Source organism: Caenorhabditis elegans, chromosome X (assembly GCF_000002985.6).
Source record: "Caenorhabditis elegans chromosome X".
Taxonomy (NCBI): domain Eukaryota; kingdom Metazoa; phylum Nematoda; class Chromadorea; order Rhabditida; family Rhabditidae; genus Caenorhabditis; species Caenorhabditis elegans.
In genome coordinates this window covers 13,910,525-13,933,358 of record NC_003284.9, presented here as the reverse complement: position 1 = coordinate 13,933,358, position 22,834 = coordinate 13,910,525, and the positions used below count along the sequence as shown (strand labels likewise).

Sequence of the window (22,834 nt, the reverse complement as noted above, 5' to 3'; positions counted from 1 at the left end):
AAAAAAAAAACTTACTGGTGGTTTTAAAATTAGTAACTCAACTTAATCGAATTTTAAGGAAAAGGGTTCACCAATCAAAATCATATAAAGAGAAGTGAATTTTGAATAATTTATTTCAATAGATGAGTTCAAATAATACCGGATGAACAAAAAAAATGTCTGGGCGGTAACCGAGGAAATGGGAATTTGATGAAATAAAAGTGTGAATCTGGCTGTTTGATTATTCGGATAAATATTCGATTCTATGGTAAGTTTGGGATAGCGAATTTAAATATATCTTCGAGCATTCATTGAGGATATTTTGAGAAATATAAATTAAAAAAAAACTATTTATGTTTCAAATTAGTTTCTGGAAACTTTATTGGAGCATTTAACGGTTCTGAAATTTATTTTAGTTTTTTAAAACATGATACCGGTTTTTCCAAAATTTATCGAAGCAGTAAGCAATTTTCAAATTGAAAAAAAAAACCGAAATTCTTTATAGAGTACAGTGGCTCTGAAAGAATCGTTAATAAAAATTATTTGTTCAAAAATTATGTATAGCAAAAACTGAATAATTGCCTTTTTGACAGTTAATAAACTCACTTCAAAAAACTTTCAATATGTTTTACTACATAAATGATATTTGGCAATTTCTGCACATTTTCCTTTTTTTTTAAACTAAATTTCATTCAAAAAATTTCCACAAAACAACAGTGTTTCATTGAAAAATGCTTTAAAACTATTTTAAAATTATAAAAGCGTTAGTATGTACAAAAACAACACGTATTTGTTTTTGAATCAGTTAGTTGAGTAGCTCTCATTTTAGACGCCTAGGGGTTTCCGTTGAGCTTTTGCAAACTTTTATCTATTTCAACCCACTATTGTAACCCTAATTTTCGTTTTAATTCTTATCCACGAAAGGTAGTAGTATGTTCAAGTCATCTTCTGATTTCACAATCGCAGAGTACTCTATTTTTAAACCAAATTCAAAAAGATTGATGTATCACTATTTATATTAATCATCAATGGTTAAAAATTTTGATTACTAGTCATCTGATAATTAATTGACAACATGACCTAAAAAGACAAAAATAAATATGATTTAATGACTCAATAAGTTGATCAGTTTGGATTTTGACCAATTGAACTATGGAGCTAACGTGCAGTCGAATAATTTCAGTTTTAACCACAATATGCTAATTTGGGACAGCAATATCCCCAAACTGCATAAAATCTGAAATAAAACTTAGAAAAAGATTTTATGAAATCCCTTGGCTAAAATAATACTGGATCACAAGAAAATTGGGAATTAGAGATTGGTGATGATCTTATTGAGTGCAGGTTTAAAACTTCATTTCAATTGATTCCACAGTTGGATGTACTTTGGCGGTTTCTTGTCCGTAGCCCCAGAGAAGTTTCCACATTTCGGAGCGGCTCTGAAACAACCAACATACTATTTTTCTTATTTATTTTTTCAATTCTCTCTTACCTCTTTGAATGGGATGATTCTACTTGCCGGCACACAAAAAGAGAAGCAGGCAGTGGTCAACGGGAAAACAACGAACTCAAAATCGGCAACTAGGCTTATGTCGAGATAGTGGTCTAGTTCTAGAAGGGCCTATAATCATACTTTCTGACACGGAATATGGTGCATGTTGACCTACCATGTTGACAACAAAGACACCGACGCCACAAACAAACCAAGGTGTTTCTGAAAAGATGAGACTGTCAGTTATTAAAATTTGCAAAATCAGATTGAAGAACAGGGTGCAGATGATGATAGGAGGAATCACGGAGATCGGCTGAAAAGTTTTACTCAAGAGAATACATATAAATCGTGTTAATGTATCTCACAGTTTTACTGGTGACAAAGTAGAATTGGTCCCAAACAAGCTCGAACTCCACTGGTGAAAAAAGTAGTGGAGATGCAGACGCAACTGAAAATACAACCATTATCTGCAGGATTCGGTAGTCGGAAACTACCTGTAATTGGTTAAAATATGGTGTTTTTTTTTGATGACACGTCAATCAAGTTTTGACCAACAGCACTACTCACAGGAACACGATCGTATTTAGCTTTCAATCGCATGAAGATCATGAACGATATGACGATGATTTGAAGAGTTGAAATCGCATGGAAAAGGAAGTTGGAGACGCGGAGGAGAATGTTAAGAGCTGATGAGTGGAAGTTTGGAGCAAACACAACTTCCTCAAACCATTCAAAATTGCCACAGATGATACCAAATTTTGAAAGAACTACCGAATTGATTGTGATGATCAGGGTCTAAACTATGTTTATTACTGTTTGAGGAATCAGACGAAATTGACTTACATTGATGAGAAAAAAGTATCTCACGAGATGTGGAACATAGAAGATTCCGTTACACTTGATTGCAACCATAAGGTACAATAAGGTAGCGATGAACCCAAAAGTATCCATGAATGAGATTAATATACCGAAGCATATAGCCAACATCATTTTGGGCAATGGAATGAGGAAATCAGCGCTACCATAGATGTGAAGCTCGGCAGTGCCCCGCTTTTTTCAGTTCCCTTGGGATAGTATGAGTTGCTAGGAGCAACTGAAAAATGAAGCACGGGTGATAATCACGGAGAGAAACAAATACTATGACAGGAGAATTCTGTCATTAAGAGTACATCAATTATTGTTGAGAAGAGTGCTGATGCTAGAAAAGTATAAACAAAATTAAATAAAAAAGAATCACATTTCTGAATAACTTTGAAAACTTGCAATTCATGATTTAGTAGCGAAAAATGATTGATCTTAGATATACATTTGAACAAAGCATAAATAAAATCATAAGAATTCATATACTCCCGAAATTTATGATTGGGATTTTTTTCAGAATCAAGACGACGTTCTAGGGATAATGTGTAGCTTGGTTACATTCAACCAATCTTCTGAAAAAGCCAGAAATTTTAATTTATGTACATGACTATTTTGAATACTGATACGTTTGCTTCATACCATCGATTTTGAAACAAATGTTTTTAAATATATTGTTACCAAACTCTGATCTTTTTTGTGTGATAAACGTGAATTTGTAGTGAAATAACTTTTAAAAAATTATGTGTTATATAAAAAGTTAAAGGCGGGTAGCTATAACGAACATGTATTGAAATTATAAAAACTTACAAAAATTATCAAAAATGAGGATTGTTTTTAGACTGCAGTGGCCCAACCAAATTTATTCGGCATTGATAAGTTTTCTGACTTTTAGACAAAAATCATTAAAAGGTTTTTTTTTAGTTTTAATCAAAATATAAAAATAATTGTTTGCTTTTTTATTCTTTATCTTTATCAGTCTTTCGTGCAAAGGTGCTTCCCGATTTATCTATTAATTTACGAGAATGGACAAAAATTTTTATAGTACTTTTTTTCTCATTTATTGTCCAAATTCAAAGTTTTATTTGCGTATTTCTAGCGTGATTCTTAAAGAGCAAAATAGTAGATCCACACAAAATTTGTTTTGACCTACACCTGCCCGCTCTTTTTTGTATTGTTTTGTCTGCGCGCCGCCACGTTTCGTCATGCTGCGCGTCTCTTCCCTCTCTTCTCTCATTTCATATCATTTCATTCAGTCTTCGTACCATTACTGGTGGACAGTGGTCCGCTCTCTTTTTCATCTGCAGTTATTGCGAAATCTTTTATTTTCTGTTGAATTTTTTTTTTGTTTTTAGCCAAATTCTTGTAATTTTTCCACAATAATTCCATTTTTAGAGATTGATTTCTTGAGCGGCGATGGATAATCGTGGTCATTTTTCTTCAAATGGGAATTTCCCACCGCAAGGATATCACCGACGTGAGCAGTCCCAAGAAGGAATGAGAATCGGGAATCATCACGGACCGTTTTCTTCGGGCAACATGCGTAGTATTGGAGGTAAAAAAAAATTAAAATTCAATAGATTTATTAAACTGGTTTTTTTTCAGGCTCAGCTCAAAACCAGCAGCAACGTCATTGGACAAACATGCTCAATGGCTCAAATAATGTTGAGAATTCTTGGGTGTGCTTCTCTGGAAACACGTCTCTTGCCGATGATCCAAATGTTCTCTCCAATTTCTCTGCGTTGGCACAACAAAGAGTTAACCATTTTGATACAATTGTGCAGGAAAGGGACAATAGGAATGCGAGTTTCCTGAATGGTTCAGCAGTTGGAAATAACCTGAACACTTCGTTTAGCGTTTTTGGCAACTTGCGAGGAGGAGACCAAGATCATCGAGTTCTTTCCGATCACACTGGAATTTACACTGGTTTGGGATCCACTGGACAAAACGCTGTTGGAACCGGGATAAGACTGGCCGCTGATGTCGCGAACGGCAATTTCTTGGAGCAGAGAGCACCTACTGCCATGGGACACAACCAAAGCTATTCTGCACTGAACCAGTCATTAGCACCAACACTCCTTGACCAATACAATCAGGCACTCCTCGACCAATACAATCAGTCTTCACAAATGGCTCAAGGACGAGGATATCCGGCTCCAAATATAGCTTACGGTCTTCAAAATGCCGGTTTTCCAGCTCCACAAATAGCTCATCGGCCGAATACTCAAAATGCAGATCCTCAAGCGATGAATATGAATAACCGTTTAAGAGATCATACCTTCCAGATGCCACATACAAACGCTCAAGTTCCAATGAGTTCTCTGCCAGGTCTATTTAATTTATCCATGAATCACGGCTCCGGGAATCAACAGTTCCAAATGAATCAAAGCTCATCAGGCCCTGCACCTCAGTTGCCTAATCTGTCGGAAAGCTTCCAGATGGCGCAAGGGAGCTCTCAAGTTACAATGAGTTCCAGACCAGCTCACTCCAACACTTCTATGAATCACAGCTCGAGGAACCAATACAACCACGTGGATCAACGCCCATCACGCCCTGCACCCCATTTGCCAACTCTGACAAAGGAAGAGGAAGCTTTCTTGGAGACTCCAGATTTTGAACAATTTGGAAGACAATTGTACAACTACTTGCTTCCGGGAATCCTTCCAAATGGTGCTGCAGACACTTTCAGTAAGTGGAATTTGTGTGTTTATGTGATTTAAAATCATTTTAGGTGACGCTCCCAAGCATCAGTTGCTGAAGCTGGCAAAAACACTGAAGCCGATGCTCTACGACTACTGGCGGAAGACGATGCAAATGCAGAATCGTGGAGCCAACATCAACATTATTCAGTGGATTATTGATTTCAACGCCAAGTTTGCTGCTCTCAACAGTTCAGTTGCCAAAGCCTCAAACTCATCGGATGTTCTCAATCAAACTCTTCCAACTGCGGCTGAGGTTTCGGATGTTGCCAGGTGCATACTCTGCCTGTTGTTTGTTTTCTATCCTACTTTTTTCAGAGAGGATGCTTCGACTTCACAGCCATCCAAAAGCCGATCCATGTACATTCGTCCCGCTGCCAGTCTTGATAATACCTTGGAGACACTTGATGAGAATTTGGATTCTTCACAAAGTCATGCCGGGCCAGTTCCAGCAGCTTCAACTAAGCCCAAAACACCATCCTTTGAGAAGATGATTAGATACAGTGGCATCAAAAAGCGAAGCACAATGGACATGGATAATTTTGTTCGTATGCTTGATGAAAAGATCAACTTTTCGCCTGAGCCAAGCACTTCAAGGTATGTTAACCATAATAAACGAATTCCGATGTACTATTATTTCTTTTCAGTGATATTGCCAGCTCTGTGAAAGGCTACATGTCTCAATCCTTCCTCCACCAACAAGATGACGAAGCTCCTGATTGCACCAAGAATGTTCATTCTGAAAGTGATTTGAAACAAGCTGAGCCACAAGAATCGGACAAGCAAAGGTGAGACTTGTGAACTTATATAAATAACAAGCAATTTTTTTTTCAGTGACAAGGAATTGCCAAGCAATGAATGAGACGTTGGACAATTGGTTCGCCTACAAGAACACACTTACTGTGCTGCCATTTTGTACCATAACAATTCTATTTTTACCATACTAACCAATTTCACAATTACAAATTATATTTTCCTGTGATTTTCATCAACCATCAACCCATCTTGTGCTGTATTTGTATCTCATAGTAGAAACCTCCCAGCAACTAATTTTGACTTTTGGCTCGCCTGCCAACATCAATCTTATTACCCAATTTTGTACCATAACACTCTCTATTTCTACCACACTAACCAATTTCACGATTAGAAATTCTTTTTCCTGTGATTTTCTTCAACCATCTTGTATTGTACTTGTATCTCATAGTGCTCAGTTTCAGTCTTACCGGTTTTCCAGTCACTGTCCAGTACAATTTCACCGACTATTGTTGTTTATTTCGATAAAAATATTTTGTTCTAAATGTTTGAAATTTGTTGTAAAAACTGGAAATTACTAATCCAAACATATATCTTTCAAAAACAAATACCCATTGAATTATTTTGGTTTATTTTAAAAGTCATACCGTTTTTCACATGATGAAGATATTGAGAAAACGAGTTCAGGTTTAATGGTAGGACAAACTTGTAAAGTTCAATTATGATGTGGCTTGATTCGGTGCATTTTTATATTTTTCAAGTGATCAACCTAAGACCTCATTTGATCAACGAATGCTCGTATTTAACTAGGTTAAGTAGATAAAAACGTGTGGATCACTTTTTTAGTTAAAAGTTTCTTGCTGAAACGTATAGCTTTTGGAGCATACTTATTGGAAAAGTCTAAATAGTCGCCGAAAAATTGAAAGCGAGTATTGGCCAGCACTGTTTTAAATAGTTCAACAGCAGAAAATTGCACACCAATAAGACTTCAGAGAATTTTATTTTGAGAAACTCTGAACTATGCAATTTTTTCTTGAAATCCCTACAACTCTAATTTCTGCATACTTTAAACTCTCAAACGCCAGAATTTCATAAGGTTTCTGAGAAATTTCAAACGATCACATTCGCCCTTTCACAGCTAACTTAGGTTTTCAAATTCAAAGAAAAAAATCATGCATAAATAAGAACCGTTCCATTTTTATCTGTTCCAGTTTACAATGGTAAAATCAATAATTCGCGTGTGCACTGTTTTCATCATATCCATCGTCACAGTTCCGTCACGCACTTGCTGCGTCTCTTCCCTCTCACTTTTCCTTCCGAGGCACTCCATTCAGTCTTCGTTCCATTACACGTGGACAGTGGTCCGCTCTCTGTTTCATCTGCAGTTGTTGCGAAATCTCTTTTTTTTCTTTTTTCTTAACATTTTTCTACAATTTTTCAATTTTTAGGTTTCCATTTGTTGCGCGGCAATGGAAAATTGTGATGATCTTTCATCGGATGAGAATCTCCCACCACCCGGAGATCACCGTCGCGAACAGTCCCAAGAAAGAGCGAGAGTCGGGAATCGTGATGAATCAGTTTCTTCGACCAACATGCGTAGTATTGGAGGTAAAAAAAAATAAATTTAGATTCACTATATTTATTAAACCGGTTTGTTACAGGTGCAGTTCACAACCAGCAGCAACTTTATTGGACAGACATGTACAATGGCTCAAATAATTTGGAGAATTTTTGGCTGTGCTTCTCTGGAAACACGTCTCTTGCCGATGATCCAACCGTTCAATCCGATTCATCCGCGTCCACACAAAGTAGAACTAACCAAAGTGGTACAATTGCACAGGAAACGGACAACAGGAATGCAAGCAATTTTCCGCCACGATCAACAACTCGGCGTGGACAGACATATGAATCGAGAGACGAGTCTCAAGGAGGACAGGCGCCCTCACATCAGAACCAGGTTCCAGGTGAGCCTCAAATCTAAACTTTGATTAGAAAATTATCTACGTTCACAGTGCATTACTTCAACAGTCGGGAGAATCATATATTCATGTTGTATGAAATTTTCTCTCTTTATTTCTTACTGAAGTACCGGGTAATAATTGAATGAAAATAAGTTATCAAAACATAACAAATTGATAAGGTTCCAATTTCTATTTATTTTTTATATGAAACATTTATCGGAAACATAAGTACAACTTCATTTATTCTTTGGCACTTCATATATTAATAAGCTAAATTGTTTCAGGTGTTGATCGCGATGAGTATGCAGGTGACCGGAGTAACGTTTCCATCAATCTACCATCCGTAGATCAGTGGCGCGAATACAGTTTTTCTGATAATTCGTTTCAAGGCGAAAGCCGGACTGTCCAACGGAGATCATCCCGGGCCACACATCGCGTCAAAAATCAATTTGGCAGCATTGGAGATGGGAGAACGAGCAATAATACGAGCCTCCAAGAGCCAGTGATTCAGGATACAAGAAATCGAAATCGCTCTGAATCTTCTTCCACCATGTCATCGCAATCACGAACAGAACATGCTCCAATTTTCCGGTTGCAATATAATTACCAAAGAGAGGCAGACAATAGATCTTCACGATTGGTTCAAATACAAGGACATTCGGCTCCAAATAATGCAAACGGTCTACAAAATACGGGCGGTCAAGCTCCAGACATTGGTCCTGAGGTCAATGGTCAGAGTTCCGATACTCGAGCAATGAACATGGGTAATCAGATGGCTCAAGGCGATTCCCACGTTCCAATGAATTTCGTACCAAGACCTTTGTCTAACGGTGTTCCCAGGCTTCACGGAGTTCCCAGGCTTGTAGACATGTACGATTATGAACTTGCTCAGAGGGCTCATGCACGAAGATATCCGACTTCAAATATGCCATACGGTTTTCCAAATGCCGGCTTTCAAGCTCCTCCACACATGGGTTTGTGGCCAAATAATCAAAATGCAGATACTCGAGCAATGAACATGGATAACCGTTCGAGAGATCGTACCTTCCAGATGCCTCCTGCAAACGCTCAAGTTCCAACGAGTTCTCTGTCAGGTCTATTCAATTCATCTATAAATCACGGCTCCGGGAATCAACAGTTCCAAATGGGACAGAGCTCATCAGGTTCTGCACCTCAATTGCCTGCTCTTCCGGAAAATTTCCTGATGGCTCATGCAAACTCTCAAATTCCAACGAGTTCTCTGTCAGGTCTTTTCAATGCAATGAATCACGGCTCCGGGAATCGAATGAACCACAGCTCATCAGGCCCTGCACCTCAGTTGCCCAATCTGCCGGAAAGCTTCCTGATGGCTCATGGAATTGGTCAAGTTGAAACAAGGTCCCCAGCAGGTCCCTCCAATTCCTCCATAAATCACGGCTCCGGGAATCAACAGTTCCCAGTTCAACAAAGCTCATCACGCCCTGCACCTCAGTTGCCCAATCTGCCGGAAAGCTTCTTGATGGCTCATGGACTCTCTCAAATTCAAACAAGTTCCACAGCAGGTCCCTCCAACTCATCTATGAATCACGGCTCCGGGAATCAACAGTTCCGAATGGGACAGAGCTCATCACGCCCTGCACCTCAGTTGCCCAGTCTGCAGGAAAGCTTCTTGATGGCTCATGGAATTGCTCAAGTTGAAACAAGTTCCACAGCAGGTCCCTCCAACTCATCTATGAATCACGGCTCCGGGAATCAACAGTTCCCAGTTCAACAAAGCTCATCACGTCCTGCACCTCATTTGCCTGATCTGATAAGGCAAGAGGAAGAATTTTTGAACACTCTGGAGTTTGAGCAATTTGCAAGGCGATTGTACAACGACCTACTTCCTGGAGTTGATCCAAATTATGATTCAGGCACATCAACCAGTAGGTGGAAAAATGTGTATTCTTTGATTTCAAATAATTTTAGGTGAGACTCCAGTGCTAAAGTTCTCAATAACACTAAAGGCGATGCTTTACGACTACTGGCGGACGATGGTGCAAATGCAGTATCGCGGAGCGAACATCAACTTCCTCCAATCCATTATTAACTTGAATGCCAGGTCTGCTGCTCTCAACAGCTCAAACGCCAGAGCCTCAGGCTCGGCGGATGTGCAGAATCAAACAGTGTCAGCGACGGTCGAAGGAGCAGATGATGCCAGGTACACACAGGAATCCAGTCCGATGCCTCGGCATTTTTTGGCACTCGCTGCATTAAAAAAAAGTTTGGTTATAATACACGCGTACCAATTAATTCTTTATCTGAGCCGAGCACATCAAAGTATTCCAATAAAAAAAGTACCAATTATAATTTTCAGTGCCAATGTCAACGCATTGAGCGACTTGCTGGCCCAATCTTTCCCACGCCAAGCAGAAGGAGAAGCTTCTCGTCGCAACGATATAGATCATCCCGAAGATGATCTGAACCAGGCTGATTCACCGAAATCAGACAATCAGAGGTAAGCGGGAAAAATAGTTAAATATCACATCTTTATAATTTCAGTGACAAGGATCCTCCCAGCAACTAATTTTGACTATTGGCTCAACTACAAACATCAATCTTACGACCCAATTTTGTACCATATCATTTCTTTCCAATTTTACCATTTCTAGTTGTTTTTCTGTGATTTTTTTCAACAAGCAGCCCAACTTGTATCGTACTTGTATCTCATAACAGGAACTTCTCAGCAGTTAATTTTGATCAATGGCTCGCCTACCAATAACAGCCTTATTACCCACTTTTTTACCATACCATTTCTTCTTACCATACTAACCAATTTTACGACTTCTAGTTTTTTCCTGTGATTTTTTTTTCAACAAGCAGCCCATCTTGTATTGTACTTGTATCTCATAGTGCTCAGTCTCAATTTTTTTCGGGTTCCTAGCCACTGTCAAGTATAACCTCACCGGTCGTTTTTATTGTTGTTTATTTTAATGCATACAATTATTTTTATTTATTTATTTATATTTATTCATCAGGCAACAATCACAATGACACAATTACGACAAAGCAGTGAAGTGAAGGAAAAAGGAATGAATAACTAGATATAAAATAATCATTTGGACCCGCAAGAGTCCGGTGACTAAGTATGAGGGGGGGAAGAGGGTAAAACATTGTCAACAAAAAGTTGACCGAGACGTTTTCCGAACAAAATTTCTGAGACAGGCTTGGGGAAATAAGGTACTATTTTATTCCAGTAATTAAAATTTTTATGCAGGAAACTGTCATTTTTAACGCCGCATAGCTTAATTCTGTAAGGGAACCGGGTTTTGCTATTTTGCTCAGAATCTTTGTAACGAGAATAAAGAAACTTTGAAGCCCAAAGGATTATCTTTTCGAATGAATTAAATGTGAGTTTTGAAAGTTTACATGTTGGTAATTGGCAAAAGATAGATCTTCGATAGTAACTTATAACATGATTTTGAGAAAACTGTTTCATGTTTGAAAGTGTAAAAACAACAGCTTATGAAAATCTATTTCAAATTGTCAATATTGTACAGACCCGACTTTGTCTCCTATCCCTGCTTTTCTAAAAAAATTCCCTGATCTTTAATAAGCACAACCTAAAACGTGATAACTTTTGCTTGGCATTGGGACGCCCACAGAAATCGACGCCAATATTTCAAAAAGTGTCTCATCTGACGATAAATTTTATCACAAGAAAACTGATTATCATATTTTAAGTCCCCATGCCCGGGGCGAGCTGCAGATTGCTAAAAATTTCAAAAATCATGCAATGGAAAAAATAAAAAGTTTTCAAATTTCTAGTGCATAGAATTTTGAGGCTCAGATTGTTATAAAGTTATTATATTGGTAGAAAACTGGCTCAATACATGCCAAGCTGACAAATTATGTCAAATTTGAATTTAAAATTTCTTAAAATATATTGAAGATTAAGAATTACCGGTAATGCCAATTGCCAAAATTTTCCGATTACCGCACACCTTTGCCGCATATTATATGACTGATGTCAATAGAATTATTTTTTTGCCTTTACATAAGTGAACTTTCCTGTTGAATTTAAGCCAAATCAAAATACCTAGTGTTGTTAACTGATTTAAAAATTATTTGAACCTTTTTTTACATATATTTACTATTTGCTTAACACGGGAACACTCGTAGTGTTAAAGTTTGTTGAAATATTGAAAAATGTTCATCATTATTTGAAATTATTTCAGTAAAACAAAAAATATAAAAATCACATTTTCATCGTGCCGCAAAATCCCAGTTTCTTCAAAATTGATTAAAAAATGGGCCAGACATCATCTGAAGAGAGCGCCTCCATGACAGTAAAGATTTCGAGTAACCGACTGTCAATAGACTGCTCTCTTCAGTTTCAGTCGGCTCTCGATCAACTAACCTTGTCGGATAGTGAATACCAGATGTATAGATAATAATTGACAGCGTTGGTAGATGCCACTGCAGGCCAGGAAGCTGACAAAATATAACATGTTCAATGTTTGGCGAAAAATAATATTAACGAAGTAGAAACAATATGGTCTTTTAAACTCAAAAAAAAAGATTATCATTGGAAATATCAGGAAATTTTGAAATTTTTGTCCAATTAAATTGAGATATGTGGCTTTGCACTTCATGTTTTTACGTCTGTGCAATAACCTCTTATTTTTGAAAAATTATAGAAAACTACACTACGAACCTATATTTTAAATTACCTGTACATCTAAACCGATGGCACTGTGGGAAACCAGTGTGAATGCCTCGTTTACACACTCAGACGTCGAATGCGAGTAAAACTATGTGTGCGAAAAAGGTGTATGCCGTGTGTGAGTGTGTCGGTTTGCGCTGTCAGTCCAAAAAAGATGGGTCAGTCACCGCCCACCCCAACCGTCGATCAACGTCGCCTCCCTCGGTCTCTCCTGGTCGCTCCGTTTTTATCGTTCATTGTTCTTTTTCGCCTACTCTTCTTCAGCCGTCTTCTCTTACGCCTTCTCATTTTTTTCTTCATCTTCTTCTTCCCCCCGTCGTCTTCTCACTTGGAGTCGGAAAGAACGCAAAAACCGGTTTGACAATTGAATTCGCTTAGAAGGAGACGACGACGATGTGGAGAAGTTTCTCGATAATTTGAAAAGAGACGTGAAGGAGGCGAATAAAAACGAATAAGACAACAAAGAAGACATGGAAAATGAGAAAATTCAAAGGTTCGAGAAATCACCTTTGCATGGGGAAATTGGTTGATTGTAATTGGTTTTATAATTCTATTTTGGAAAAAAAAAACTTAATTAGAAATCGGCAAAGAATTAGAAATTGGAACACATAAAACCGAAAAATACATAAACGTTCTATGGAAAACTCAGGTTGTTTTTAAATTATTAACTTTGAACTTTTGAACAAAAATATATATTTTTTTTCTTTACTAAAATAGATGCAATAAACTTATCAATTAACTTATCTTAAACTCCAATTTATTAATGTTTTTTGTTAAATAAAAAGTAAGACCTACAGCTTTGCACTTTGCTCAGTACGTACATGTATGAAATTTTCATCATAGCAGTGTCTCATAGCCTGAATAGTACAAGACTAATATTGAAACGCATGGTAAATAATTAATTTTGAAAAATACTCATTAAGACAGCTGACCTTTGAAAACTTGTTGAAGTAATTTCAAAACTCATCAGAATTTTACCAGCACTTACTTTAACTTTATTTAATACGTAAAAAGAAGATGACCCAAAAAAAAACCAAAGTACTCTGCGCTGTGATATCTTAAAAATTTGAAAGTAGTGATAAGGTCTCTTTGCAAAAATTTTCGCAGACGCATTTTCGTAAAGGCATGCAAAAATGATAAAACAAAACAGCTCGCTATCTTTTTTTCCAGTTTATGAGTGCACAATGGAGAAATATTACAAACGTTTTAAAGGAAATCATAGACTGGCAAGTTTTCAGTTTTCTGAAGAAACACTACGACAATTACAGCTCTTGGGTGATGGCCGAAGATTTACAGATAAAACCAGTAAAAAAAGAATTGATAGTAGATTAATTTTTCAAACAAACAAAATAGTGGAAAACTATTCAATTTCAAAATACACGAAAAAACGTTACATGTGAATTTTAAAAGTGTAATTTTTAATTCTAAATTTTCAGGATTTCATATTTTTGCTGAAACCGTGAGGAACCATCTGGCTGATCACTAGAACATTCTGTGGATCTTCAAAGTGTAGAGTTCCCACTAGTCCATTCCAAAAAAACAAATCGCAAAACCAAGCAAATAAATTTAAAACCTATCTGTTTTTGTTTATCCCTAAAAAGGTTTTAGCAAAATGTTCAAGGCAAACATTTAACAACCTAGAACCTATTGTTTCCACGATTTAAAATGAATTTGAGGCAAAAAACATTAAAAGTTATATCTACTTTAGATCTGCAAAACTGCTTATTTCGGTAAGTTAAATGTAGAAAAATAATGGATTTGTTTGCAAATATCTTTTTTTGCTGAGAAATTCAAAATAATAACCGAAAACTGGCTGAAAGTTGTCATTTGCAAAAAGATTAACATCATCTTTTTCGGCAATCATCAACTTTTAGGCACTATTTGAAGCCTTTTTTCAAACTTTTGGTTTTTTTAAATTATGGTTTTTTTATCGAACAAATGGAAGATTATATTATAAAAATAAGGAAAAGAAGATTTTGGAAGTACTACGGTACCAAACAATTTTTCAGTGCCAATCTCTATATATCAATTAGTGCTCTTTTTTTTGATATTCAGGTCATTTTGGGAAATGAAAGCAATTAAATAAAATGTTATATTTTCAAACATTTATTATTACGTCCAGATATGTCTATTAATGAAGCTTTTTTTAAAACTACTTTTATAAAGTTTGAATAAAAAAGTATAAGGATCGACATTTTCAGAATGTATTTTCAAATTAACAATCCGATTTAGAAGGTCCTGAACATTTAAAACCCCACAACTTCCATCTGCGACAAGCTATCAAAAGATCAAAAGAATTTTCAATAAATTTTTAGTAGAAAAAAAAATCGGCAAGTTGTCAGTTTGCCGATATACCGGATATTTTCAATTATGGCAATTTGCCGGTTTGCCAATTCGCCGGAAATTTTCATTTTCGGTAAATTGCCGATTTACAGTTTGCTGAATATCAGATTTGCCAAAAACGTTTAGTGGGATTTTTTTTTGTTCTTACCCGCTTTTCTATTTAATTCTTCTCCGATTATCTCTTATTTCTAGACCTGCCCAAAATCTTTATTCAAAAATATTTTCTGCGCAAGCAAAGATAGCTGACGCACTTCCCGTGCTGGCGCGAAATCAAATTGTCATAGTTTTTATATCAGATTTTTCCTCATTCTGGATTTTTCTTGAGGTGGCGGTTGACGCTTGCCGACAAGAGCCACAGTTTCTTGAACTTTTATAGTTTTTTCCTTTATTTTCATTGATTTTTTTTCCTTCGGCGTTTTACCATTGTTTTCTTTCATATGATGCCTACAATTTTGCCGATTAAAATTGAAATTCTGAGATTTCCAAAAAAAATGTGCAAAACGTTTTCCGGCAAGATCGGCAAAGTTTCCACCAACATGACTCACTGTTATTTTCCCCCGATGTAGTTTTTATTTCACCGTGTTGTTTACACTATAAAATATCGAAAAATAACATTTTCATGTCGATTATATTCAAACTAGTTCACATGGCTTTGACTGATAACCATAAATTTCTAAAGAAAAGATGTTCAATATATTTAAATTTCTTATCACTTTGAAATATTCGAAACTTTTTTGTAATATTCTTATTTTTTAATTTAATCATCATAACACTTACAAATAATTTCAAAAAAAAAAAAAAAAAACTGTTTCTCATTCAAATTTCGTTTAGATTCTTCTCTTTCTCTCTTTGGTATGATAACTTATTTCCCATTGTCCTTTCATTATAGTTTTACCTCACCATATCTCGCTCAACGTCTCATAGCAGCACCGTGACGTTTTGCAATCTCTTCTCTACTCTAACAATATACCGCTGTGCCTCCACACACACTTCCCCGTTCTTTCTCTGACTCTCTCACGATATTGATCGCCGTTCTCTTGCCGGAAGACAGAAATAGTGCAGACTACAGCGAGAGTTAGACGTCGCATTAAAACTGCTTTTTTTTCTCTCGCCGCTCTCCGATGTTCTCGTCATTGTTGTTTTTTTATTTGTTTTCATTTTCCATGTTTTCAAGGTACGTGGCATTTAGGAGTATCTTTTTTTGAGAATACGTTTTAATTTAACAAAATTTCACTGTTACGCTAGTTTCATAAGTCGTACACCGCATTACCCCACTTTGACTACTGTTAACTTGGTTCTTTCCACTAATTTTTGAAAAGTTTTCTAAAATTTTTTTCTAAACGTCGTAAAGTGTATCACACCGTGAAAGCACTTTCTTGAGCAACTTCTTGATTCTCTCACAAACTTGAATTTTTCAGATATGCTGCCTGTTGCAAACAATCCAGAAGAGCAGGCTAATGAAGAAGAATTGCGCGATCAGGCTGCCGATATTCCTCAAGCTCGTAATCATAATTTGAGAAATCATGCACGTCGTCATCGTGAGATGTTCGAGAGAGCAAGAGCTAACAGAAGACTTCAAGCGGATCGTGGCGCTCAGGCTGCACGTGAACGTGGTGGCCCTGCTGCTGGACGCGCACAACTTGGACGTGCTCGGGCACGTGAAGCTCTAGCTAGAGCTAACAATGCGAGACAGGGTAATATTATTGATATGGTTGGAAATGCTATAAGAAATGTCCTCGGCTTTGGAAGAGGTGCGTAATCTTGCACAATGAGTTAGATCAATTTAGTTTTGAATGCCAATATTTGAGGAGTTATTCAAAATTTACCTCAACCATCTGAACGCCCGAAGAACAAAAAATGGGGTTTCTAATAAAAATTTATGTTTGAAAACTAAAAAAAACAGTTAATTTATTTCCAGCGCTACAACCTGATGCTGCAGTTCTCGAGGCTTTGGATGAGATCAATGGCATTGATTTCGATGATGAAGAAGTTCCAAATCGACGTGATGTTCGCCAAGATCCCCAAGTCCTTGAGTTTGCCAATTTATTTCCACGATTGATCGCCTTGGACCCACATGATGCACAACTTGCGAATCAAAATCTGGCAAGGATGGCCCGTCACTTAGCACCAGAGAATTACATTCGGGTGGCTAGAAGAGAGCAAAGACGTGAGTTGAATTTGAATGAAGGAGTGCAATATCAATGTCTAACTTTCCAGAATCATTCATGTGCGGGATTTGCAAGAGTAGCGTCCACAATGTTGCATTTCTTAACCACTTGGATACCTGCGCTGCAAGCAAAGGAGCATGCAAAATTATGGTGATTATTTTTTCCCGAATGATTTTTTTTTTATTTACTTAATAGCTTTCTAATTTTTTGATTTTAGAAAGATATGGAATACCACCATTTCTTGTCCAGCACCTACAGCCTTCGTCAACAGTTGTACAAGTTGAGAGAGAGACTTGAACTCGAATATTTTGAGGCAAGAGTCAATCCGGAAAGATTGGAACACATGGAGTGTGCAGGTTGCATAACTTGTGCCGAGCATTTGCTTGGTGCATGTATGCCAAACATGCAAAGAGATGTGTATCAAGTGGGTTTTTGTGTCTATATATAAGTGCATAAGAGCTGACAAACTCTCTAGCATCCTTCAATTTTCAACTAATTCCAGATTCATGCCAATAAGATCGAAAAGACCGTTATGGCACATTTCGAGCAGTTTCTAGAACTCACGAAAGAAGACGGACTCGGCGAAATTATTTCGAAGCACACCGCTCACTTTGACTCCATCCAAGATTGCATTGAAGATGGACCTACAGACTTTGTAAGTTGAACTAAAATTATTCGTTTGTAAATCCGATCAGGACGAGCTTCAGGAAACTCAAAACAGACGCCATGGGACTTGGTACGAATTTCGCAAGGATACCGTTGAAGAGCAGCAATTGGAAAAGAACAAGTACTTGGAAGAAACCATTGAGAAGCATTTGGTGAAGTATCGCAGCCATCGAACTGAGGTTACCAAACTTATTGGCTTGTTCATGGACAAAATGCTTGCCTGTATTGAAGAGCTGAAAAACAGCCCGCGTCTTGCTCGCATCATTCAGCTGAGAAGAGTTCACTGCATTGATCCTATCCGTGGTCAAGTTCCGCTTGAGGGAGAGGCCGAAGAAATTGAGGACGATGAAGAAGACATCAATGCGGTGGTACAGGCTGAGGAATTCTTGCAACTCGGAATCATTTGATTTGTTTTCAATATCCATACTACCAATCATTCAAGTCTTGAATTATATTCATTAAACACTCTTCTCATTCAAATACAAATAGGAGTTCAATACGCCAACAGTTATTCGTCTTGGTACTTCTCTTTTTTCTATGGTTGTAATTTACATAACTTATCACGTTTATTCCTTGCAATATTTTTCGCCATCTCTTCCCAAAGTTCATCTGTGACATCATTTCTTCAGTGTAATTTATATTCTCTCACAATCCAAATTTTGTCATTTCATGTTTTCATTTCATACAGGATTCACGATCTCTTGTGAGTGAATTCCAAATATCCAAATACTTGTCACTTTTTCCCTGTACTTTGTTTCATATCAACCCGAAGCTTAACATTATTTTATTTATTTCACTCGAACTATTGATTTCAATATCTTGACCGTGATTGTTTTCAAAAATTGTTTGCCATTTCTGACCCTGTTTCTCACTGTTTCCCACTGTAAGTCCATTTCCCGGCGTGAATTCTTTCTCCATGTGATTTTTCAAATACATAAATTTTTGATGGGAAAATGACATTCTTCATTTCAGGAGTATGTAACTTGCCAAACATTATTTAAAACTGAGTTTGTCTAATGCACTATCATTCTGAAGATAAGTAGCACCTGATCTACCAAAGCATGTTAATTGAAATCTATAACAAATATTATCAAAAACTTCAAGCGAATGCGGCCACAAAGAAATCAACTTTTCTTAGTTCCTCGTCTTCGAGTTCACACGTCACTCAATGTAGCTGCAAAAGCGCTCGGTTGCACTTTGAAAGGTCCGCGCACCTCGATATGCACTCTTCACCACTTGAGCCACTTTTTTGTGCATTTCCGTCGTTTCTCTTCGTTTTCGAAGAGATCTTGTAGACGAGAAACTGCGACATCCTATTGATCTGTTCCTCAAAATATGTTTTATGCGTTCTTTATGTGAAAACTCTTTTTTAGGTTGTATGTATTATACAGGGTGACAAGAAATTATAGCAACAAGGTCAAACCGTGATAACAACGTTTGGAAAATAGATAAAACAGCGAAACTTATTCAGAATTACAAGTAAGTATTTGTGAAAAAAAAAATAGAGGGACGACCTCTAGAACGACTATAGGTAAGCATATTGTGTCCTTCATTTCATTTCAATTGTAAGTATTTCCTAACATAATGATTATGTAAGTTTTAAACCACTTCATCAAAACGATAGATATAGGCTTTGCCTAATTATTACTGATGTTGTGAAAACATGCTAAAATCAGCATGCCAAGAAAGTCACATTTATTAAAATTTATTCTTATAACAAATTTTTACCTAATGATACATTTATTAAGCACCAGATCATCAAGTCCAATACTCTTTTCTATCAAAAAAAAAAAAACTCACTGACTAAGCTGCCGGCTCTATTTTTTCTGTTTTTCTCTTTTCAACTGTCCTCGCCATGCCCTCGTCATCTACTTTTCCAGAAAAGCTGGCTAGCACTGCCTGGCACGAAGGGCTCTCTGTGTGAATGTGAAGCCTGATTCGGAGCCAGCCACTGCATTGCACCGTTGCTTATCTTTCTCTCTAGATCTCTCTCGCTATTCCATTAACTTCGTGTGCTCAGTGCTCGCGCCCTTCTCGTTTTTTTTTTCTGGCTTTAATTTTTTTCTCCCTCGGAGAATAATGAATTCGGGAAATTGAATTGGACGCTGGCTTCTTGAACTAAATTTTTCCGCTGCTGGCATTTCTCCGTTTCATTTTTTAGCCTATAGCATGTCAATTTAAAAATGACAAAATATACATATTAATTATTTTATTGCACTTGTCCTTGTGACATTTCAGAGTAGTTCTAAATTTGTCCTTTTGTTATAGTATTCGTTTGGCTTTTTCTCTTTTTTCTGATGTCCAGTGAACGGAATGAAATTAAATACTCTCACTATCATAATCACATGATAGTTAAATTTCTGAACTCAGGTTAAAAAAATTATTCAACTTTTGGTTTATTCTCAATGCCTATAATTATTAAAAATTTTATGTCTACTCCATATTCTCCTGTTTCTTTTTCTACTGGTCGCATGAAAACACAAGTTAGTAGAATATGCTATTGATGAACATTTTTATGAGGTTTTCATATTACATTATTAGCTGTTTTTGTGTGGCTGGTCTTAGCTTTTCTGGCGTGTAAGAAAGTTCCAGTTTAGTCTTAAACAATACACATAGTACATACACATATATCCCTCTACATTTATTTTAAAAATTACTGAGAGTGAACTAGAATGAAACACGTAGAAATCCCACTTACATGCAAATATATGTACTTCCAATAAACTTTTCTTTACTATTAACGAGCGTTCAATATGTTCTAACATTCAATTTTTCAGAAAAAGAACATGGCCGACCTAGACATCCTGGAATTGTTTCGGGCCGTTCCATTCTTCCCCGATGCAAAAGATCGTGTCAACAATGAAATGAACCGTATGAAGGAGGACATGGAGATCCTTCTCAATACATGGACCGTTGAAGAAATCCGTTCAATATTCAACGGGCCCACACGTTATAGGTGCCTAATTGAGCAACTTCAAGGTGAAACTCTAACGGAAAAATGCAGCAGTGCGTTGAGAGTTGGTGGATTCACATTTCTCACTGATGCTATTCATCTCTGCGACTTTACGATGGCAGAGCATCTTAGGCTTACAAAAATGAATGTGTTCTCTCATCTGATCTCTCGTGACAACTTCTTCCGGCCGAAAAGTAAAAATGTGGAAACCAAGCACATCGAGCAAGATGATGTGAAATTGTTCGATCTCTTAAAACTTCCTCCGGAGATGATAGAGCAGATCATGCAACGAGTAAGTTTTCAATTCTGGGAAAATACTTCTAAAAATAAAAAAATCTGAATCTCTCCTTTTCAAAAAAACAACGTTAAACACTTTTTGAGCAGATGCACTTCCAACCGGATGATTCCTAAGATTAAAAAAAATTTTCAGTCGGCTTACAAAGACGCTCAAAGTCTAGCAATCACGTGCAGTGCTGCCAATAACATTTACCGACAGAATAGTCTGAAAATGGTGCTCCCAGATGTCATTTTGATTCTTGACTTCTCCAGTGGCGAGATGAATGTCCGATGGATATTGGAGAAAAATCAACAAGAAAATGAAAGCGATCCAGACTCTGAAAAATGCTTGAATCAATCCGAAGTCAACGAGAAGAAGAAAACCCAGCTGCTGCGTAACACAACTATTTTAAAAATTGTCACCACTGATGATTTCGAACCGGAATACTGTGAAGCTGTGCACAACTTCGTTGGATCCAGAACATTTAAAAGAATCATTGTCAAGGGTTTCGAGTACACGGAGAATTTGAAAATGATGGTGGAAATGTTTGACAAAGAAGTTGTGGAGATTGAAGTGAACGCACTAACTGACGACTTCATTCCGTTCCCAGATGTGAGTTGTACTTAGAATTTGAGAAAATTTGAATTTTTCGTGTTATGGTTTAAAGAGCGTTCCAAAAAAGTAGGATCATGCAATAAGTTAATAAAAATTCCAATATCCCCTAAAAGTTTTAAATGCAATAACTGAGACGCAATTCAATTTTAAAAGTATAGATTTTTTTTGGCCGACTTCCAATTTTTTTGACCATAATTGCAAACTTTCAAGTTTTTAAAAATAATTTTTTACAATTACATCAAGGCAATTTAGTACTTCATGAGCTGATTTAAATAATTTCCCTACTGAAAATACTCTACATTTTAATTTAAAAATAAATTTAAAATAAACAAGTGTTATGTAGAAGCAATACAAATTTTCAGATCAAAACCATATCCATCCGCGACACTCTCAACAGGGATCACGGAGAACGGCTCTTTTCTGCGAAGCATTTTGTCAACATCAATTGTGCTCTCAACAATATCGACACATTCCGAAAAGCTCTTCGTGATTGGGATAATGGACACCGAGAAGTTGGTAGATGGGTAATTCTGAAACAATTCACCATCTTCCAAACACCCTTTGGTAGACGTCATCGGCCGAAGACTTCCTTCCGAAAGGGGTATTTGGAGTTTATCAGTGAGCTCAACTCATCACAAATGCCACATGGAGAAATAACCGAATACGTTTTTCACGAGACTAATTAACATGATTCTTAGCGAAAATGAAACCAACTAATCTACTTTTATGAGAAAATTATTTATTTCTTACATTCCCTAAAATTTTCTATATAACAATTTTTCTATAGTTTTTTATAACAGTTTTTTGTAATATTTGTTGTCACTAATTCTTGTTCATCTCAAAAACTATTAGACTCCAACCCGGTTTTTTTTTCACACAGCTCATTCCACTTCTAAGTTATTGTTTTGTTTTGTCAAATCTCCAATTCCCAAGCAAATCTATTATCCAGTCATTCATGTTGATGAAACAATAAACTTTGGTACACTTTTTGTAGATTGGTTTTCGTCATGCATTTTCAGTAGTAAAAAAATCTAAAGCGTGATACATTTACCGCAAAGTAACATTTATGGGTTAATACTGTGGTATAACAAAAATGGCCTCAAACAACCAAATATGTACCACCTATAGTATGCCAACCGGCTTAACATGTGCCTAAATCGATTAAAAAACAAGAAGTAAAAATAGAAATATGCCTAATAAGTTTATAATTAGAACAAATTAATTTCAGCGTTCTGCGAGTGCTGATTTCAGATGAATTTGATTTTTTCTTTTGAAATTTTATATATTCGTTTTGAGTTTTGTTTTACTATATAATGTCGAGATTTGATTTTTCTAGGAAATTGATAAAAATATTTAGGTTCAAATTAAAGTATATAAAAAAGCAAG

At 36.6% G+C, this 22,834-nt stretch overlaps 4 protein-coding genes, 1 non-coding gene and 1 pseudogene across 7 annotated transcripts; 4 read left to right on the top strand and 2 right to left on the bottom strand.

The window, feature by feature from the left end:
* Positions 1-1,323: 1,323 nt before the first annotated feature.
* On the bottom strand, positions 1,324-2,461 carry K02B9.3 (annotated as a pseudogene). The gene is made up of 6 exons: positions 2,315-2,461; positions 1,966-2,266; positions 1,837-1,919; positions 1,647-1,784; positions 1,472-1,600; positions 1,324-1,418 (listed from the first exon to the last, which is right to left on the bottom strand). Coding segments are annotated over exons 1-6 (893 nt in total).
* A 1,263-nt stretch (positions 2,462-3,724) lies between these two features.
* On the top strand, positions 3,725-6,323 carry meg-1. Its single transcript, NM_077918.8, has 6 exons — positions 3,725-3,884; positions 3,935-5,017; positions 5,061-5,301; positions 5,347-5,625; positions 5,676-5,816; positions 5,863-6,323. The coding sequence occupies exons 1-6, from the start codon at positions 3,746-3,748 to the stop codon at positions 5,888-5,890; spliced, it is 1,911 nt and encodes a 636-aa protein (NP_510319.1). The 5' UTR covers positions 3,725-3,745; the 3' UTR covers positions 5,891-6,323.
* A 906-nt stretch (positions 6,324-7,229) lies between these two features.
* Positions 7,230-10,716, top strand: meg-2. The gene is made up of 6 exons (NM_077917.5): positions 7,230-7,389; positions 7,443-7,745; positions 8,027-9,646; positions 9,690-9,921; positions 10,078-10,218; positions 10,263-10,716. Exons 1-6 carry the CDS (start codon positions 7,251-7,253, stop codon positions 10,285-10,287), a joined length of 2,460 nt encoding a protein of 819 aa, NP_510318.2. The 5' UTR covers positions 7,230-7,250; the 3' UTR covers positions 10,288-10,716.
* Positions 10,717-12,012: 1,296 nt separating this feature from the next.
* Positions 12,013-12,109, bottom strand: mir-47. The gene has a single exon (NR_001268.2). It is a non-coding gene; the product is annotated as a pre-microRNA mir-47 (primary transcript).
* Positions 12,110-16,188: 4,079 nt separating this feature from the next.
* On the top strand, positions 16,189-18,553 carry ekl-5 (E3 ubiquitin-protein ligase; the record flags this gene model as incomplete). 2 transcript variants are annotated; one of them, NM_077916.5, is made up of 6 exons in its annotated part: positions 16,189-16,463; positions 16,688-16,936; positions 16,987-17,087; positions 17,155-17,361; positions 17,440-17,592; positions 17,633-18,553. In NM_077916.5, 6 exons carry the CDS (start codon positions 16,190-16,192, stop codon positions 18,008-18,010), a joined length of 1,362 nt encoding a protein of 453 aa, NP_510317.2. In that variant the 3' UTR covers positions 18,011-18,553. The 2 variants fall into 2 exon arrangements, with proteins under 2 accessions (NP_510317.2, NP_001391205.1); NM_001404213.1 differs by having other exon boundaries at positions 16,190-16,463; positions 17,645-18,553.
* A 1,827-nt stretch (positions 18,554-20,380) lies between these two features.
* Y26E6A.2 (F-box domain-containing protein) lies at positions 20,381-22,434 on the top strand. The gene is made up of 3 exons (NM_077915.8): positions 20,381-20,848; positions 20,987-21,445; positions 21,811-22,434. The coding sequence occupies exons 1-3, from the start codon at positions 20,390-20,392 to the stop codon at positions 22,132-22,134; spliced, it is 1,242 nt and encodes a 413-aa protein (NP_510316.1). The 5' UTR covers positions 20,381-20,389; the 3' UTR covers positions 22,135-22,434.
* The last annotated feature ends 400 nt before the right edge of the window (positions 22,435-22,834 follow it).

Excerpts from the sequence above, each read along its gene's own strand:
- meg-1 (NM_077918.8), top strand. The coding sequence starts at position 3,746 with ATGGATAATCGTGGTCATTTTTCTTCAAATGGGAATTTCCCACCGCAA. Across the intron at positions 5,018-5,060 it reads TGGTGCTGCAGACACTTTCA|GTGACGCTCCCAAGCATCAG; the intron begins GTAAGTGGAATT and ends AAATCATTTTAG. Across the intron at positions 5,302-5,346 it reads GAGGTTTCGGATGTTGCCAG|AGAGGATGCTTCGACTTCAC; the intron begins GTGCATACTCTG and ends TACTTTTTTCAG.
- meg-2 (NM_077917.5), top strand. The coding sequence starts at position 7,251 with ATGGAAAATTGTGATGATCTTTCATCGGATGAGAATCTCCCACCACCC. Across the intron at positions 7,390-7,442 it reads CAACATGCGTAGTATTGGAG|GTGCAGTTCACAACCAGCAG; the intron begins GTAAAAAAAAAT and ends GGTTTGTTACAG. Across the intron at positions 10,219-10,262 it reads CCGAAATCAGACAATCAGAG|TGACAAGGATCCTCCCAGCA; the intron begins GTAAGCGGGAAA and ends TTATAATTTCAG.
- Y26E6A.2 (NM_077915.8), top strand. The coding sequence starts at position 20,390 with ATGGCCGACCTAGACATCCTGGAATTGTTTCGGGCCGTTCCATTCTTC. Across the intron at positions 20,849-20,986 it reads TAGAGCAGATCATGCAACGA|TCGGCTTACAAAGACGCTCA; the intron begins GTAAGTTTTCAA and ends AAAAATTTTCAG. Across the intron at positions 21,446-21,810 it reads ACTTCATTCCGTTCCCAGAT|ATCAAAACCATATCCATCCG; the intron begins GTGAGTTGTACT and ends ACAAATTTTCAG.